Source organism: Melopsittacus undulatus, chromosome 9 (genome assembly GCF_012275295.1).
Source record: "Melopsittacus undulatus isolate bMelUnd1 chromosome 9, bMelUnd1.mat.Z, whole genome shotgun sequence".
NCBI lineage: Eukaryota > Metazoa > Chordata > Aves > Psittaciformes > Psittaculidae > Melopsittacus > Melopsittacus undulatus.
This window is the reverse complement of record NC_047535.1, coordinates 2,698,519-2,717,169: the sequence shown is the minus strand read 5'-3', so window position 1 is coordinate 2,717,169 and position 18,651 is coordinate 2,698,519. Positions and strand designations below refer to the sequence as shown.

General features: G+C 48.3%; 1 protein-coding gene across 1 annotated transcript in view; it reads right to left on the bottom strand.

Annotated features, from left to right (window-relative positions):
- Nucleotides 1–1,494: 1,494 nt before the first annotated feature.
- IGDCC4 (immunoglobulin superfamily DCC subclass member 4) overlaps nucleotides 1,495–18,651 on the bottom strand; it is an 82,547-nt gene continuing 65,390 nt past the window's right edge. Inside the window, exons 12-20 of the mRNA XM_034066137.1 lie at nucleotides 14,412–14,519; nucleotides 13,900–14,083; nucleotides 13,102–13,229; nucleotides 12,099–12,269; nucleotides 11,558–11,695; nucleotides 10,984–11,089; nucleotides 10,239–10,473; nucleotides 3,587–3,751; nucleotides 1,495–2,022 (exon numbers count right to left, since the gene is read on the bottom strand). Coding sequence (XP_033922028.1) covers nucleotides 1,495–2,022; nucleotides 3,587–3,751; nucleotides 10,239–10,473; nucleotides 10,984–11,089; nucleotides 11,558–11,695; nucleotides 12,099–12,269; nucleotides 13,102–13,229; nucleotides 13,900–14,083; nucleotides 14,412–14,519 — 1,763 coding nt within the window. The remainder of the gene's footprint in view (nucleotides 2,023–3,586; nucleotides 3,752–10,238; nucleotides 10,474–10,983; nucleotides 11,090–11,557; nucleotides 11,696–12,098; nucleotides 12,270–13,101; nucleotides 13,230–13,899; nucleotides 14,084–14,411; nucleotides 14,520–18,651) is intronic.

Sequence of the window (18,651 nt, the reverse complement as noted above, 5' to 3'; positions counted from 1 at the left end):
TGCATTGCTAAGCTCTGGTGGAGCTCAGCTCTTAAAAACCCAAAGCCCCAAAACCAAACCCACTTTGGACTCTCAGAAGTGACTGGAAAGTTTCACTGGTTCATCCAAAGCCTTCAGCACGTCACTGCTTACGGAAGGCTGAGAGCTGCTCTCTGGAATCAAAGTCATCTGAGATGCCTCCCCTTGGGCACAACCCCCCCAGAGAAAGAGATGTCCCCAAGGTCACAGGTGACTTTCCCAATTGCTGGATCTGTTTTCCACAGGGCCACAAGGTGTTTCTGCAATTGTTGGTTCTTGGTTTTCTCTTCACTAGTAAGGAAAGATGGATCAACATCCTGCCAGCTGAAGCAGTGTCCTTTGGCCAGCTCCTGCAAAACACAGGCCTATGGAGAAACACAACCCAACTCTCCAGCTGCAGGGAAGGTGTTCTACAGCAACACTTCGAAACAAAGCAAGAGACACCAGATCTGCAGCTCTAGGCATTAAAATGAGTCAACAACCAGTGCAAACATGTTCTTTAGAAAAAGGCAGTACAAGAATAAGTTAAAACCTATAATGGACCATTAACAAAAGAGAAGATCTACTGCTTTTTCTCCAACAGACATGAGGTAGTTGTGTTGTTAGGGAGGAAAAAATAAAGAAAGAGAGAAGTAGTAAAAATGCTACTCTATACCACACACTAGTCCACTTTATAAAATTAAATAATATAAAGATGTTCCAAGGAAATAAAAATACATGTTGTACATTAAAAAGACAGACGTGTACCTAAAATATTAGGTACAAGAACCTACATAAACCAAAGTCCAGGTTGGTGAAATGACCCAGACACTGAAGAAGGTTCTATATAGTACAAGTTGTTAGAGGCACTCGTAGAGTGTGTAATAAAAGGCCACTACATCAGCCTGCAAGTAAGAGGTCCTGCGGTAGCGCACAAAGAGAGCCTTATAATCCTTTTAACCACGGGAGGGCAGAACAGGCTGGTGGTTCCAGCTCACTGAGTTCGTTTCCATTGGCTTCCACCCCCTCGTGGGACTCCTCTGACAAGATGCATCCCAAAGCTGTGAGGCAGCAGGTAGTGCCAAGGCCTGGTGGAGAGACAGTCGAGAGGAATCACTTGGTGTACCCTGCCTCTTCCCAGCAGGAAAAGACGTCGTGCCAGTCGCCTCGAGGACTACGGCGAAGTGACAGCCCCAGTCTGACACTGAAGGCTCTGTTCTAGTCGTGGCTTCACGTCAGACTTTGGCAGATGGCTCAGTCCTGCTCCCACCAACACCAAGTTACTCATCAGCTACAGCGGGAAGAAGATGGGCCCTTACCAACCTACCTACTGATTCCTTGAAGGCGGTATGTACAGCTGACAGGTTCGAATCCTGTTCTGGTGAGATGCTGTGCCTTCTGCTGGGCTCAGTGAGTCGAGGGCATGCAGCACCTCCCAGGGACAGGCCCTTCCTGGTGCTTCCGGCTCTCCCATGATCAAAATCAGATTAGTTCACTCTAATGGTTGTGGACACATGCCATGTTCTCAGATGCTGAGGATGAACTGGTTAAACCAGAGTTACTACAGAGAGGGGCCTCCTCCGGGGCTGTGGACACTGACTGGCACTTGACTGGCTGCACGTCCCCCTCACCTTCCCGGATAGAGTCTGAATCTCCGCTCTCCACTGAATCCAGACTTTCTCCATGCCTGTGGAAGCCATTGGTGAGCCCAATGCAAACAGCCTCTGTTTTGTCAGTCTTTCTGTCAGTCCCTAACAGCTCATCCTGAGCCTGGACCTCCGAGTTGCCCGTGCATTCCACCACCACTTGGCTGGTGTCCTGCTGGGTACTGGCAGAGCTGGGAAGAGCCCCTTCTCCAGAGGGAAGCTCTCCAGGCTCCTGGTCCTCAGTTTCTGTCTCTTCACTCTCCAGGGTGTGCAGCTGGGAGTCGTAGTCTCTGTCAGAGGCAGAAAAATCAGAATGGACGATGACCTCTGCTTCCACTTGGTGGAGGTTGGCTGCAGGGTGGCTCTTCCTGGCTTCATTCTGTTATCAAAGAGGGGGAAATAAATAAAAGGAAGATAAAGTAAATGAGGTTCAGGTAATTAAGGCTGTGACCCAACCAAGCACTGAAACGGATTGCCTTTTAATCCCATAGAGTGCAATGGGATGTACAAATGCCTCTATAAGCATTATTTTGATATGCTTCTCAGAGCTGAAGTCTTAAGAAGCATCAAATCACCTCAGGATCATTATTCCTATTTCATGTTTGCGAAAGCAAGTCACACATGAGTGATTTGTCCATGTTTCCCGGCAGGATGGAGCAGCCATTCCAAGCCTCTGTCAAAGACCACAGGTCTCAAAACTCCCCAGTCTGTTTCCATTTTAAGGGCCAGATTCCTAGAGGGTGAATGGGCAGCGCACTAAGAAACCAGCTTCTGCAACAGCTCACGATACAGCCCCATAACAAGATACCTGCGCTCCCTTCACTTCCATGGTCTAGTTTTGGCTACATAACACAAAATCCCTGACACATTATTCTGGGAGCTCACAATGAGCTCACACTCTGGGCTGAGTGGGATTCAGTGGCAAGGAGACAATTCAAAGCAGGGAAGTGTTACCCCACGTGTGATTTGCGCTTTCTGTTGAAGCCAACTTTGTGCATCATTTACACATGTTAACACTTTCCTCCTTTTGTTGACAAACCCTGATGGGTAAGTGGTGCTGTGAACAGTGCCCTGTAATTGGGTTGTAAAACACTGACTTGACTCTATCCACAATGTTAATTACATCCTGCGTATAATTGATTTTCACACTGCTATCTAGGAAGGAAGCACAGGTAGGTTACTTAGAAGTATTTGCTGGGGATGGAGGGTTTTAAACCAATAACCAAAGAAATCTGGTGCAGAGTCAATCTGAGCAGTGTCAGCTCCATGTCATGACCCTTATACAAACTCTCCCCAACACGGGAGAGTGTATGTATGCCAATGAAGCACGATCAGAAAGAGGATTTCCTCCCAGTCTACGCACCCACATAAAGAATATAAGTGCAGTGGAAATTGCTCTACCCTATCTGGAGAAGGAGTTGAAATCAACCCTTGATCCTTGACTCCTCTCACACTCTGCAATCCCTCCTTCAGGAGAGCACCCTGTAGATCTTAATGACTGCTGTGCACTGCAGCTCCTCACTCACTCCCCAGGCTGCCTGATGCACCGCCACAACAAAGCCTCAAAGCTGGAGCCTGGCTCCTGGTCCTCAGGAGCTGAGACTGCCACAGCCCTGCTGGCACCCCAGCTGTCTGACCCCTCATGACCACCACCAAAACAACAAGCCCACAGCACAGGCCCGCAGGGGCTGGCTGGAATCAAGGCAGGGAGATGAGGCTTTGAGTGATGCCTGGAAAAGACCAATGGCTTTTACTCAGATTCCATTAGTCTCACTGGCACACATTCCTATAGCCAGGAAGAAAGAAACAAAGCCCGTGATCAGCCAACTAAAGCCAGCTTAGAGAAGAAAACACTTTCTCCTGTGCTGCAAAAAGGAGAAAGGGAGATTTGGAACACAAATGGAGAAAGCACATCAGAATACACAAGTCAATAAGACACCCACCATCACGGCATCATAAACCAGAGCTTGCAACAAAAGCTTCTGTCCAGCACCGGAGGGGAGCTTCAGTGACCCATTCACAGCAGAGAGCGGCTCTTTGGCAATCGTGTCTCCATACCTGGCAATGCTGTTGGTCCAGGGCTGGTTGCCTGATTTATTCCATGAAGTCTGCAGGAGAAAAGTGGGAGGAGAAAAGATCCAGTTATCACTGATACAGATTCTGGTCCTCATCAACCTGAAAGGAGAAGCAGCTTGAAAGAGGGAAGTGCAAGCTGGGAAAATACCACAGTGGTCAAAGGCACGAGTTAAATGTTCACAACACTTCTGATGGCATCAAAATAAAGATGCTCACTGCAATAGACTTACATGGTCGCTCCATCAGAACAGACGCTATTGCTCTGTCCCATAGTCTGATACAGAGCAAGTGGATAGAAGTTGCCAGATGGTTCACAACTGGTCACATACAGGCTTTCCCCTGATTCTCAGATTTTGAAGCCAGTAGTTATATCATAGAACCCCAGACTGGTTTGGGTTGGAAGAGACCTTAAAGCTCACCCAGCTCCAACCCCTGCCACAGGGATACCTTCCACTAGAGCAGCTGCTCCAAGCCCCTGTGTCCAACCTGGCCTTGAGCACTGCCAGGGATGGGGCAGCCACAGCTTCTCTGGGCACCCTGTGCCAGTGCCTCAGCACCCTCATAGGGAAGAGCTTCTGCCTAAGAGCTCAGCTCAGTCTCCCCTGTTCTGGCAGGTTCAAGCCATTCCCCTTGGCCTGTCCCTATAGGCCTTTGTAAATGTCCCTCTCCACATTTCTCACATTTCTTGTTGCCCCTTTTAGGTATTGTAAGACTGTTATCAGTTTCTCCCTGGAGCCTTCTCCTCTGGAATCAACTCCCTGCAAAGCTGTGAACAACCCAAAGCAGTATGAACCTACTGAAAAACACCACAAAGCTGGAGAGGAACAGGGACAGTGGCAATCCGGAGCTGACCTATTCCAGTGTTTCCTTTAGCACCAGCGATGCTCTGGAGCATGGAGAGGGACCTTCACCTGTGTGCACTGGTGAGAGCTGAAGCCAACGCTGAACTGCTCACTCTGCAGAGCAGACAGATTTCCTGCTCTAAGCCAAGGCTTGGCTAAACTCTGCCATTCCCCACCAACACACAGGCAACAGTGGGGCCTTATTGTATTTAATTATTTAATTATTCTCTCTTTTTTTGCAGCAGACCACCAAGCAATTCTTAGCTCAGCTTTAAATCCCCTGGGCAACCAGTGTTACCTTGTTTGTAGATCTAATTAAATTATATGGCCTGAACGCAATTTGTTCTGGGTTCTCTCAGCTTCCCCTTGCAATAAACTGTTGAATGCACACCTCTGTGTATGGGAAATGTGGCCCTTTAAGAGCTGAAGTTATTTAACAGCTCAGACTGTTAGTTCACAGGCAGAAAAGCATTTTCTTTCCAGGTTTTGATTTTATTGGGTTGTCCTGCAGATACCTGAGCTCAGCCTTGCTACTGACTCACATACACACACACACATGCTCAGATTTAAGCACCAGTTATCTCCAGGCTCACTGAACAGATGTTTCATGTTGCCTGCATAGAAGCAAGAGGCTGATGCAAGGCTAAAGTGAAGAGAAAATCCTGACCTGACACAACTGTGAGTGTGCATCCGCATACAGAATACTGCTGGTGTGAGCATGATGGCTGTGTAAGGTGAAGATAGAGGGCACATCTATTCAAGCCCACTGGAGCACCTATTCCTCACTGTCAGGCAGGAGAAACTCAGGTTTCTGCTCTGTATATGTGGCTGCTGCTTAGGCCAGACCCATTCCAACAACAGCCAACGTAGCACAGGTCCAGCTGAGATGGCAAGGAGCCTTCTGACATCAGCCTGACCGTGGGTGAGTCATTTGACCTCTTTGTGCCTAGGTCCATCTGGCTGGAAATTAGGTAGAAATCCATGAGCAGATGTTGGGTGTGAGCCAGGCATTCCTAAGGCAGCTATTTAGCAAGAAGCAAATGCTACCTCGTGCTGTTGGTGCTGGCAGAAGGCGCATTAAAGGGCTCATGCGTGCACTGAAGGACTGCCCAAGCACCCTGTCCACCCTGACTCAAGCACCAAAAGGGCTCAATACCTCGTGGGAGGCAAAGCAGCATCACATCCCAGCACCAACTCCAAGTCATAGGAGCTTTGCTGCTGCTTCAGGATCAAACCTTAAGAAAACAAGTAGGAAAAGGCCTCATTTATATGACAGCACCCTGCAGCACAGTGACAATCCAAAGCACTGTGGATATCACACATTAGCTAATTTAAAGAGGATGCTGGAGGCAGTATCTTTGCCATTCCTCTCTCTGCAATCCTCAACAATATATTCTGAGCCAAGAGCATTCCCTAATTGCTGCTTTTCTAAGTGGACAATCATTAAACTACACTTTAATAGCATGAAATCAACCAAGCGATCACACACAGCTCACAGACAACAAGGAATATTGCTACATGTGAGTGCTCAAGGAACGTGTTCAATTTGCCTCTGCTGCCATCTGAGAGGCTTTCTGCAGCTCCATCGCCGACTGATGGCTTCTGTGCCTCTTCCAAGGAACATACGTTACTGAGCAAATACTGCCTGGAAGTTTCAGCGTTGAACCTACACAAATATGCACACAAATGTGTGTCCTATTATAGATGCTTACATGCATATTTGCCATCAGAAAGAGCTGAGCATCATATGCACACACACACACAGAGCAAACTTGAAAACCTTCTTGCAGGCATCTTGTGAATACCAAAAGACGTGGAAAGAAACAGGCAGCTCTGCTGCAATCCCCCATGGACCATCTGTTAGCGGAAATGTCAATCTGCCGTGTTTACACAGGTTTTGATGGCTCTGGGAACAGCCTGTTCAGCTCCGGCTGAAATTGGCTGCAAGGAAGAACAAACTTGTTTTGTACCAGTTTGCAACTTTCAACAAACAGCACAAACCCACCAGCCACACAACACGGCCTGGATCCCACATGTTGTTCAAGCACGCGGTGGGTGAGAGGGGGGAAGGATCCCTCTTGGGGCTCAGCCTCTATGGTTGAGCAGCAGTTAACTCGAGGCCTGGTCTCAGTGCAGACCTGCAGAAGGTCCCGTAAGCCCAAAAGCTTCTCTGCTTTGCAAAGCAGTATCTTTTGGTGCAATAAGTGGCACTGCTTATTCCTGCTCAAGAGGGGCTAGTGAATGGCTGAAGGAAGGAAAAGTTCTCTTGGCTTTTACAACAGGATAACAAAGGCAATGACTGTCAGTCTCATTCCAATTTAAAGATGGAAAAATCCCTTTGTCAGTTCATTGCAAACACAAGGAGGAAAACTAATGAAAACATCTTCCAAGAGAAGGTGTTTCCATTACAGCTAAATCCTTATCAAAGCAAACAAGACTTTCCATTTTAGCCTTTTTATAGTAACTCCAACTGGTAAAACTGTGACTCAATAACGTTACCTTTCCAGGGACAAGTCATGATTTCATGCAAATATATGAGCTGAGAATGAACATGTAGGAAATGCTGATCTTGAAACCTTCCCTGGTTTATGAGGATTATTGAAACCCTGGGCAAAACAAGGCTGGGGACATTTCAGACGGGCCCAGCTTTCCCTGTCACAGCACGGAGAAAGGATTTCTTGCTGAATGGCAGAAAGCATCCGTGTTTGCTTTCCACACTGAAAAACATGAACATAACAAACAACCCAGGCAGATCCAAGCTCCCTGATGTGTTACAGCTTTTGCTCTCAGAGTCATGGGGATGCTTCATGGGGGAGTCCCATAGGGAAGGAGCAGGGCAGCAAGCAAGGACGGCTCCAGCTCACAAGAAGCACAACAGCAAACATTTCCAAGCCAAAACACTTGGGTTTGGCTTCATTCAATGCAAAGCTGAAATCTTCCATGGAAAGCAGATGCTTTTTAACATTCTCCCCCACCCCCTGAATTGCTTGGCCCAAAAGCAGCAGTGACAGGGCTGTCTGGAGCACAGCCATTCTATCATCCTCAGCCCATCTGTCAGGGGGAACAGAGCTGCAGCCCCACAGCCTGTGCATTACAGTGTCATTTATAACACGGGTACCGGGGGCATCGGTCTGGGGGTCACTTGAAAGGCAGAGAGGGAAATCACTTGTCAGTGTATTTACAAATCCTTGTGTGTGACCACTGGGAAGCACACAGAAAGGAAGGAAAAGGGACCGCTAAATGGCCGCGCATGCTCCTGCTCAGCCATCCCATGCCCACAGCTTGGCTGCAGTAGCAGGGGCAGGATGGCTCTGATGGGCTGTCCAGCAGCATAAAGACTGTCCCACCTTCCCCTTCTACTGTCCTGCACCCCCAGCATTACCTGTAACGGCTCAAGAGGAATCACTGACCTATGGTGGAAGGAACTGGGATCTTGACTTGAAAACAACCAAGGGGACTTCTCAAAAGCCCTGCCTGCAATTCTCTGCAGGAGTCAGTTCAAATCTCAGCGCTGTTAAAGACTTTCTGCCCTTGGTTTCAGTGTCCTTCAATCCCCACCCCTGCAAAGTGACATTCACTCACTTCCGACTGCTCATGGCACAGGGATAGACCCTTCTTTGGGTTTGTACATCTCCTAACAACACAGAGCCTCCAATCTCCACTGGAACCTGGGGCTGCCACAAGAATAAAACCACTAAGAATAATTCATGAAATGCTAAGTAATGAGCCAGCATGTGAAAAGCCTGCGAGTGCAGGAGCAGCTGTCAGTGCCTCTGCTAATGGCAAGTGCCACCCAACCACCACAAAGCAAGTTTCAGGAATGTAACTTGAGGATGAAGAGTCAAGCAGGCAACTGGAGGTCACTCAGGGTTGGAGCTCCCAGCTCCTTGGCATCACAGCCATGCAAACCCGGGCAGCAGCAGCATCCAACCAAGAGTCTGTCCCAGCCAACAGCCTGAGCTCTGTGGTGACTCGATGCAGTGTTAAATGAAAGGGATCCTTGAGACATTTCTCACACTCACAACTGCTCCTGACTGGTTTCTACCTGTAGTGAGGACAGGTATGTGAGCACTGGTCTGAGACCTGCAGCGGTGCTCAGAGCTGGGCAGCGGAGGGAGCAGGGCCGCCTGCATGGGAGCACATCTCCCTCCAGTGCCCGCTCCCAGAACAACAGCCTGTTGCTCCCGGCCGCTCTCCTTCACCTGCGAGGTCATCCTCAGCGGTCAGCACGGGTGACAGCGCTGCTCTCCGGGTGCCTGCTCCTCAGTGATCCCTGCATCCCTAGCCACATCCATCAAAAAAACAAGGTCTTTATTCTGCTGCCAAAAGCCCTCAGAGAATTTAACTCTCAGTGGCCTTTCCCCATCCAATTCTGGGGGCAGAGACTCCATAGCCAGAACCATTTCTCTCCCATAGCTCTGATCTCTAAACTGGACACTGTTGGACACGGTTGTCTCTGCGACACTGGGACACCCAAGCTCTCAGTATGAGCAGCCTGACCTTGGCACTGCCCTCTCCAGCACCTGCTTTGCACACATGAAAATCATGGTGTAAACCCTTGCAGACAGGATTGCTGCTGCAGAACATGGATCTGGATGTACTGCCTGCAAAAGGCCTCCCAAGGGAGAGAACTTCCCCCCACCATGACCTGTTCTCAGGGTAAGTCACATCCCTGAAAACATTTGGTCCTTATTTAACAGCAAGAGCTGTAGGAAATTCCTCCCACTCTTCAGCTTGGGCCCAGCCAGGCAGCTTCATTCCAGTGAAATCCATGGATGTGTTTTGGCTGCAGAGTGCCTCTCCTTCAGCTCAGCACTGATGTGCTGCAGCGCTTTGGGGTGGCCAAGAGTGTGGCTGCAGCTCACAGGACTCCTAAAGCCAGCAGAAGATGTTGTGTTTCCAAAAGACCATCCCTGCATCACCACCAGCAGCCAGGCTTGGCCAGGTATCCTGAACTCACCTTCCCCCCAGTGACACACAAGTGCATCGTGGAAGCAACCATGAAATCCCATGTGCTCACAATGCAGTTGTTTTACTGAACCTCCTAATTACTTTACATGCTCTCCCTGGGCTACAAAGAGAGACATAAACAGATTAACTAAATTAGGCCAATTAAAGGTTCCCTAATGGAATGAAATGTTTCAGGCAAGCTGGAGAGAGGAAATGGGCAGGGAGGAATGAAAGACACAGCAATGTCAGGCAAACCACGCAGGGCAGGAAGAGACTGCTTCAAAAATCAGCTTCCCAAATAAAACACTACTTCATCTGCTGCACATCCTGAAGGGTATTCCAGTAAATGTGGTATTTATGGACAAAGCTCCTTTTACTCTAATTTGAAGAGCATCCTGGAAGGCAGAGCATCTAATGTAGGCATCAGACAGGAACAGGGTGGCTTTCTGCAGCAGTAAGCTCGGTAGCTGCTTCTCTGGGAATGAGAGGTCACTGTCCCAGGAGGTGACAAGGGATGGGAGATGGCACTGGGATCCCCAGCTTAGATCTGACAGCCAAGGCTCAGCCAGTATGACAGAGAGGGAAATGCCTGGCTGCTCAGCACCAGCCTGCAGCCAAGACTCTGCAGAGCCAGGACAGGATCAGACCTGGCTTCCCAGCAGTGACACACCAAACACAGGCTATTGCCTAGGGTGGGAGCCCAGTCACCACACACATGGGTCCTTACCTTCCTCTTCCCATGGATGATGTCCTCAGGGAGGCTCGTGTGGATGAGGCTGTGCACTTCTGTCAGTTCTGTGATGTCCCCCAGGGCCACGGGTGCATCCTCTGGGATTGGGGACATGAGGGACTCCAGCTCGTGTGAGTCCAAGGTGGCACTGGGAGCTGCCACTCCTTGCCTGCTCCGGTGGTAGTAAGTGTGGTTGCCAGGTGCCTGGGAATCCAGGCCTGGAAGGGCTTCCCTAAGGGAAAACAAGAGCTGACATCTCACATGAACCTTGCTTTCCTCTGTCCCAGACAGCCCAAGCCTCCTTAAACCAGCCTGTCAGTCACTGGGAAGTCTTTTATCATTTTCCAAACTGCAAGTTAATAAACCCTTTCCAAACACCCTTAGAGTTGTCCAAGCTCAGAAGCAAAATACTGCCCACAGTAACAGACACAGGTAATAATCCAGCAAATAGTATTTTTTCCTTTTCTTTGAAAGAAAATAAAGCCCAAAGAAACTCCAAACCTAGGAGTATAACAATGCAAACTGAAGAGAAACTACTGAGAAAAGCAGTCAAGTCAGTGAAAACACTGTACTAAATATGTTCCTTAGCCAGCTGCACTCCCAGCACTCAACCTTTGTATTAACTGATGTCAGACACCGCACCCCAACAGCCCAGCTGAGCACAGGGAAGGAGCTCACGGTGTATTTTGTGCTCTTCCACATCAGCCTCCTTCCCCTCCTGCAAAGGTGAGGTGGCACCTACCTCTGCTTGCTGTTGCGGAAGCTGGCACACATGCAGAAGAGGATGCAGAGCAGCCCCAGGCAGACTCCCACAATGATTCCTGTGACAGAGTGGATATCCAGAATATCTAACAGAGGAAGGATAGAAACATCATTTCAGCTGCTAGCAGGAAGAAGGTACAAAGTGGTTTATGTTCACAGAAACACCAGCTTCACTAAAACCAATATGTGACACCTCTATACACATAAAGGAAGAATATTACCTGGCAGTGACAATTCAGAGCATCTCAAAGCAAACTGCTATCTTTGCACATTCATTAACTTTATGCTACACAGCCCAACAGAGAGGCAGCGAGATGCAGGTTACATGTGCCCTTCCATAGGAGCTGGCATGGGGAAGAGTGAGGGAGTTTGGCTGTGGGATGGGTTTTGGAGCTGCACATCGGAGGACCCTGCCATGATCCTCTGGCACTGGCCTTACACATATCTTACACGTATCTTGCATCCCATGTAGTGACATCAGCTTGGTAAACAGAAATGCCAGGGCTGACAAACTGTGGTCTTCAACTCACACAGGACAAAGGGGAAATTCATACCAGACAGCTTCTCCCGGAGGGTGTGCACATCCTTAACGTTTGAATAGGGACCAGATCCCACGATTGTCTTTGCTCCCATCTTGAAGAAGTATCTGGTATCGCTTTCCAGGCCGTGCACTTCAGTGCTGAAGATATTTCCTGATCAAAAGCAAGGCAAACAAGGTTTAAAATGTGCAGTTTCAGGAGTGTTCAGAGGCTGCAGCGAAGCAGCAGTGGGACTCTGCTGGGCCCTCAGAAGTGAGGGATTTTATGTCATGAGCTCTAAGGGATAATTCATATACCTCTTCAGTTTAATGAACTTGCTGCTTAAAGAGCTGACAATACAGACTGCATGTGGTGCTGCTGGCATATGTTCTCCTAGGAATTACTGCCTGTATCTGCAGGACCTTTGCTAGGTAACAATGCCTATTGCAGCTATGTACATGTATGATTTCATGTCTCTCAGTAGCTGTGCCCCTGGACTCTCCCATATGACCAGGAGCAAGGCCCACCATATACTCCAAGACCTGGCGGGGTGGTATGGTACCTCAAGGAGGCTCACCTTCCCGTGTCAGCAAGGTCCACATGTCATCTGGCTGCGTGTTGTTGGCATTATAGAGGATGAGGTACTCCACAATGATGCCGTTGGGCTCAACGGGGGGGCACCAGTGCACCTGCACAGCGTAGGGGTTGAGCGGGTGCAGCCGCAGGTCAGATGGAGGAGTCGAAGGACCTGGCAGAGACAAGATCCAGTGTGAACAGCAGAAAACAGGCGAGCATTCACCCAGCAGGGCATGGCAACTGCTCTGTGTCTTCTCTCAGTGGTTCCACAGCCATGTTTGCAAGCAGGGAATGATGGACAATGTGGGTAACTGGACACCTCACCCAGACAAGCTGTGGAGAGCACAGAGGAGAGGCTGCTTGAGCCAAGTACAGGGCAGGACTTAGGCATCATGGCCAAGCAGCCAAGGAAAACATGACAGTGCTGATGAAGCCACACAGCTCAGTTTGAGGCTGTGCAACATTGCTTATCTTTAAGAGAATATTCCCAGCACATCCTTGCTCCTTGTTGCTTCCTTCTCCATCTTCCCCAAAGCTCTGCTTGCCCCCACCTAGTCCCAGCTAGAGGCAAGACTCACACAACCTCTCAAGTCCATTGCTGCTGCTCTGTGAAGCTGAATACCAGAGAAGCTGTTATGGAGCAAGGAGCTAACCCACTGCAGATCCAGGGATCATCTCTGCCCTCCAGTCTTCACCAATCCTGAAGCTAAGAGGTGGAGGTCCTATTGGAACACAAGGCTGGGCAGGGCATCCTTGTTCTGCCAGTGACATTCAGCACTGGGGAGGACCTAGCTCTTAAGCAATGCACTGTCAGCCCCCTGAACACAGAGACAAACCCACAGTAACAGCAATTGTTGCCCCAATTCCCTTTACATGCTCCTCTGCACTCCTTTAATGGGCTTGGGAAGTGCTTAGTGGTTCTCAGCATTGCACATTAGGAAGGATTTGACGGAGATTCAGGGAAACCCAGGAGAAATCAGGATTCAGCTCCCATGAACACTCACGGTCGGGCAGGGTGAACCGCTCCACCACGCTGCCAAAGGGCCCATCGATGCCAACACCATTGGACTGCACAGCAAACTCATACCTGGTGTAGGGCTTCAACCCACTGATGAGAATGTCTTCATCCGAGCTGCCAAGAGGACACATTCACAAGGCCATGAACATCAGATGGTTCTCCCACCTACTGTCACCTTGATACCTTACCAGGAACATTACAAGATTACCCTAACTCTTACAATGCTGATTTTTCACCTAAAGCTCCATCTCCTGCAGTCATGTATATACAAGAGCACTCAGCTCCTACCTACACAGCAAAGTAGGTTCCCAGCCTCCAGGATCATTTCTGATGTACTTGCAAAGAAAAGCTTGAAAACACAGCCTGGTTACAAGCTAAACACTTGCACAGAAGTCCAGACTTAAAATATATCCCCAAACTGCTTAAACTCTAGCAATTGTTAAATCAAACTTGTGAAGACCATCTCACATGAATGCTTGAGACTGGCCACAATTGCACTTGGCTATGTTATTAACAGGGAACAACACTTAAGGTCAAACATGAGCAGAAAAGATGCAGAGACAAGCCACTAAAGGACCCCTTAGTGTTCCAAGTCACAGACAAGATCCAGTGCTCTTGTTTTCAGCAGTTCTGAATGTATCTGTGACTAAGGCAGATGTTTCCAGCAGGTGAAACACTCAGGGTTTTGCTCAGTACTTGAACTTCCATGCAGGTTCCTCCTGCCCTGCGTTTATTCCTGACATGAGCAGTACATGGCAGATGAACCCTTCCCATCCCTCTTTACCTTGTGTAGTAGGTAACAAGAGAGGCGTTTTTCAGGCCCCAGGGGCTGAAGCGCACGGTGTAGTTGACAATTTTGACTGTTGTGAAGTCAGGTTTCTTCCACCTGAGCCATATGGAGGTTGAGCTGTTGGACTCTGCATAGACTTGGACAGGAGGCAGTGGAGGACCCTTCTGCACAGGAGGATCTGTGAGGCAAGGCAAAAAGAGAAAAGATAGATGGTGACATACATGATAGTAAGGCAAGGGACAACCATCACGGACACAGACCATCCACACCCAGTATAAGAACAACCTTAATGAGAAGCGAGGTATTACATTCCTTTCTCTCCTTCCCAAGATAATTCCTCCAAAGCAATCCACAACGATTGTCAAAGGAAGTTCCCTTATACTGGGATCTTCCCCATTTTTGGTATTGTCCTTCTTGAAGTTCATCCTCTTGTAATGAATACCTCTACCTTTCCTTTGAAGCCACATGCCAAGCAGAAGAGACAACAAATGAAGGACATTCCTCACCTACTGCTGCTGCAGGTGCCTTTTCTGTTTTGCCCTTCCAAACCGCTGCGTAACCATCTTCGTGCTTATTGAATGCCACCAGCTTCACCTCATAGAGTCTCCCAGGAGCTGGAAAAATCAATCAGGGTTTGTCTGGGGTTATTTTAGTTGCCAACCCTCCCAGTTAGACAGGTTTGCTTTGATCTGATTGGCTTTTCTCACCATGACAAGAGTAGCTTGAACGGAGCTGTATTTGGCAAAATACAGCAGGAATCCCCCTTCTATTAACAGGCTTTCACATTCCAATGCCATCTCACAACTGGTGCAGGAATCATCACAGCTACTCTCTAGTTCTCACCTTTTATATAAGCTATCAGCAGCAAACAGCCTTGCTCCAGCCCTAGGGTTAACCAGTGTCCTGGCCTGCAGCACATCACCTCTGCATCTCCTGAGCTTTCTCCCTTGCAAGCTACTAATGAAACCTATGCACAGTGACTCCTCTCTGCCCCACAGAAGTGGATGCACTGCACTGCTTATTCATGAGGAGTGAGGACATCCTCTCCAATATGCACCTCCCATTTCTAAAGTCCTTTCTGATGTATTCACTGCTGTGTGGATCTTCCTGCCAGCGAGTCCCCACATGCCCTGTGAAGTCACTGGAAGCCTTTGTTGGTGACTATTTGGCCTCCGCAGCAGTGTCTTGATTGAGAAAAGCCACAGTGCACAGAAAACCCACACCAGAAACCCGAGGGTGCTCATTACACCACCCATCAGCCATGCACTCTGTGGGGAACCTCACACTGAGCAGCAGGACAGGGTGCTCTGTGTCCAAGCAATGCCACCCTGGTCCAAAATTCATTTATCTCTTTCCTCTGGCCTTTCATCAGCTGGAACACTGCTCTGCTCTGTTAAGTAACATCCGAGGGAGCTTTAAGGGAGATGTTTACTCAAGGAAACAACTTGGGGATACACAAAGTTCTCCAATAAGACACTTGCCAACTTCTCCTTCAGCAGCCAGCTCATTCAGAAGCTCAGTGAGACCCGTCCAGACTGTCTCTCATTGCAGTGCATTGATGAAGTTGGCTCCTTTGGGATGTGCCTGTTCACTCCCTGCCCTGATAGATCACTGCTCTCTTTGCCAGACAACGTAAGCAGAATAAAACCTTCCTTATTGATGCCAATTTTATTATGACTGTGCTGATTACGCTCCCAGAGGCTAATGGTACCAACTACCAAAGGCTCCACAACACACGGGCACGCTCAGAATACAAAACCACTTCAGCCACATTTTTCTCCCCAAAAGAATCCCAAAAGCAAACAGACTTTGTCTGCCCCAAGGCTCCTGATGTGCATTTTCACACTCTCCAGCCACAGGAAAACGTTTCAAACCCACACAAGGGAGATGATATCAAAGGGCATTCTATGTCCAAACGGCTGGGACCATGGGCTTGGTGGAATAAAGGATCCCATAGCCTGTCCCTCATCAGCACATGCACTCTGCCTCCTGCCTGAGGATCTGGCTGGGACTCGAGCTCATCGTGGATGATGTGATCCAAAATGATGAGGAAGAGCTCACAGATGTGATGCAGCTGTGGGCAGCTCCTATTGGAGAAGTGAAGGAAAGGACATGCTCTCCATCTCCATCCCTAGGTAGGACCAATACATCAGTCACTTACATGTGAAGCCAGGGGAGCTCTACTACAACATCAAGCAATTCACTTTCTGAAAACAGGGGTATTTTGGATTTCTCAGTTAGAGCCTTGGCTTCAAGTTTTATGCACAGCCCCAGATGTTCAACCTCTTAGAACAGGCAGACATAAAGCTCTATCAAGCTGTCAAGAAGCTAGTAGGCAGCATGAAAACAGATGTATTTCAATGCATTCCATCATACATTAAATGTAAGCAGAATAATCTAGTCCAGATCATTTCAAATCACTAATCTGGATGACTGCATAATATATCCAATATGCTAAATATGTTGCTTCATTCAGTTTTTCAAGGTGTTCATACTGGCCAGATGCCATATGCCATACTTCCTTCTCAGTGGGAAAATACCCTGATCTCCAGGGACTCATTCCCAGAGGAATGCAATCTTCCTTCATGGGAATGTGGAGGAAAGGATCAGATCCTTACTGTTTATTTTTCATGTAAATTATGGCCCTGGTAGTTGCACACCTTTATGGAGATGAAGTGTTAGAACATGGAAATCAATGTGAATGTCTCAGGGAAAAGCCCTCTTGGTGATTCAGGGCAGCTCCTTTTGGTTTTGTGAGCTCATGGAATTGCTGTATCTCTATGTGCCTTGAACAGCTGCTCTCTTCTCTCACAGGACTTCAGCTCATACCTCTCAGACAAGACACAAGACATGTCAGCAGTGGTAACACTCTGAGGAGACATGGTTTGCTCCAGAGGTTTGCTCCATGGTTTGCTTCAGAGGTCTGCATGAGCATGAAGAAAGATCTTCTCTTATCCCAGCTTAAATGGAGAGAGAAGAGTCATTACCAAAACCAAACTCAAGAAGCCAGATGTTGGGATCAAGGATGTCTGTGGGACAGAGGACAGGTGATGGACAAAGCTGACACAGTTTCAGTAGCAGGACCAGCCTGTGCAAGAAGACAGAAAAAGAATCTTGCACAAGGAACTTAAACACAGCCTAATGGTACAAGAAACTTGGGGAGGGCAACACGGGCATGGCTCTCTGTTGGTGTAACAGTTATGTTGTTGCTGTGAATAAAGAATAACTGTGCTCAGGAAGCTGTGTCCAAAGCTGCTTTCTATGCACCCATCCACCCCCATCTGAAGTTGGACCTTGTTTGCACTGCCATAGTATGCAACCACGCCTAAGCTACAGCCTTGTATTCCCAGTGCTAACCCTGGGATTTCCTGACATGATTTCTAACCCTGGAACAGGCTTCCTCGAGAGGTGCTCAATGCCTCAAGCCTGTCAGCGCTTAAGAGGTATTTGGACAATGCCCATAAGAATTTGCTTTAACTTCTGGTCAGCCCTGCAGTGATGAGGGACTTGGGACTCCTCATCATCATCATCCTCATCATCCCTGAGCTGGGAAATCCCTAGGCTGATTCCCCATCAGCCAGTGTGCAGCAGCACAGATCACATTAGAGCTGCCAACCTCTCCTGAGCCTGCTACCCACTCTGCCTCCAAGATCCCTCATGCAGATGTAAGTACCTGTACAGGGTAGCTCCCCACCATAAAACTAAACCCATCTAAATCCCAACCATTCCTCCTCCTCATTGCCTGTCCAGACCCCTGCCTTTCTCAGCACAGCCAGATTCCTGACCCCTTCCTTTACTGTACACATGCAAGAGCACATCATTCAACAGTACAAGGGGGAGAAAAGAGAACTTCCACGGCTCAAAGAAACCTGAGACTCTCTTCCTGACACAATGATAGCTGATCCGCAACCACCACAATCATAAGGAAGCCATTAGGGCTTGACGGATGCCCAAATTTAAGGAAGTAATTACAGAAGAACAAGCAGCCTTCTCAGCATCATCGTGCCAGAGCATTTGGAATCAATTCAGCCCATTCCTGAGTCCCTCTGCTGACTGACTTGCCAGTGGTTAGAGCAGCGTGATGATGTTCACATGTGGTTTCCTCAGTGCAATAATTACAGACCTAAATTCTTCAGAGAAACTCATAACTGTTAACACTCTCACTGGCAGGATGGCTGCAACATAGCTGGAAACCTACTCAGTGATGACACTAACTCTCTTTCCAGGTGCTGCAGCCTGACCTTTACACCATGTATAACATACATGTTGGATGTACAAGGTGAATCAGCACGAGAAACACCAGCCCTGCAGTCTCAGCTCACTGGGCACTAACAGGGATGAAGCATGAAGTGAGGGATGGAAGAACTCTAAGAAGTAGAATCTGGTTTCAAGGATCTGCCATCACTCTCCTCACTCCCATCCTATATCCATGAGCAAATCAACTAATCAGTATGGTCAGACATTAGAAACATTAACTCCTTATGGGAAGTGCCAAGTGCATTTAGCCAGGCAGGCAGATCTGACTGTGGTGCAGCCTTGTTCTCCAGCCACAGACACTCACTATTCTGTCCCTTTTCCTTTAGGGGGAGGTGGAGGAGAATACTGATCCCAAATTAGTATGCTGTGAATTAACCCATCTCTGCATTTTAATACAGACAGGTCTCAAACAGCACGCAATTATGGAGCTTCTTCAGAACACAGAGAGAAGGAGAGATCATTGTTCTGACTGGAGATTTTAATCTAGGC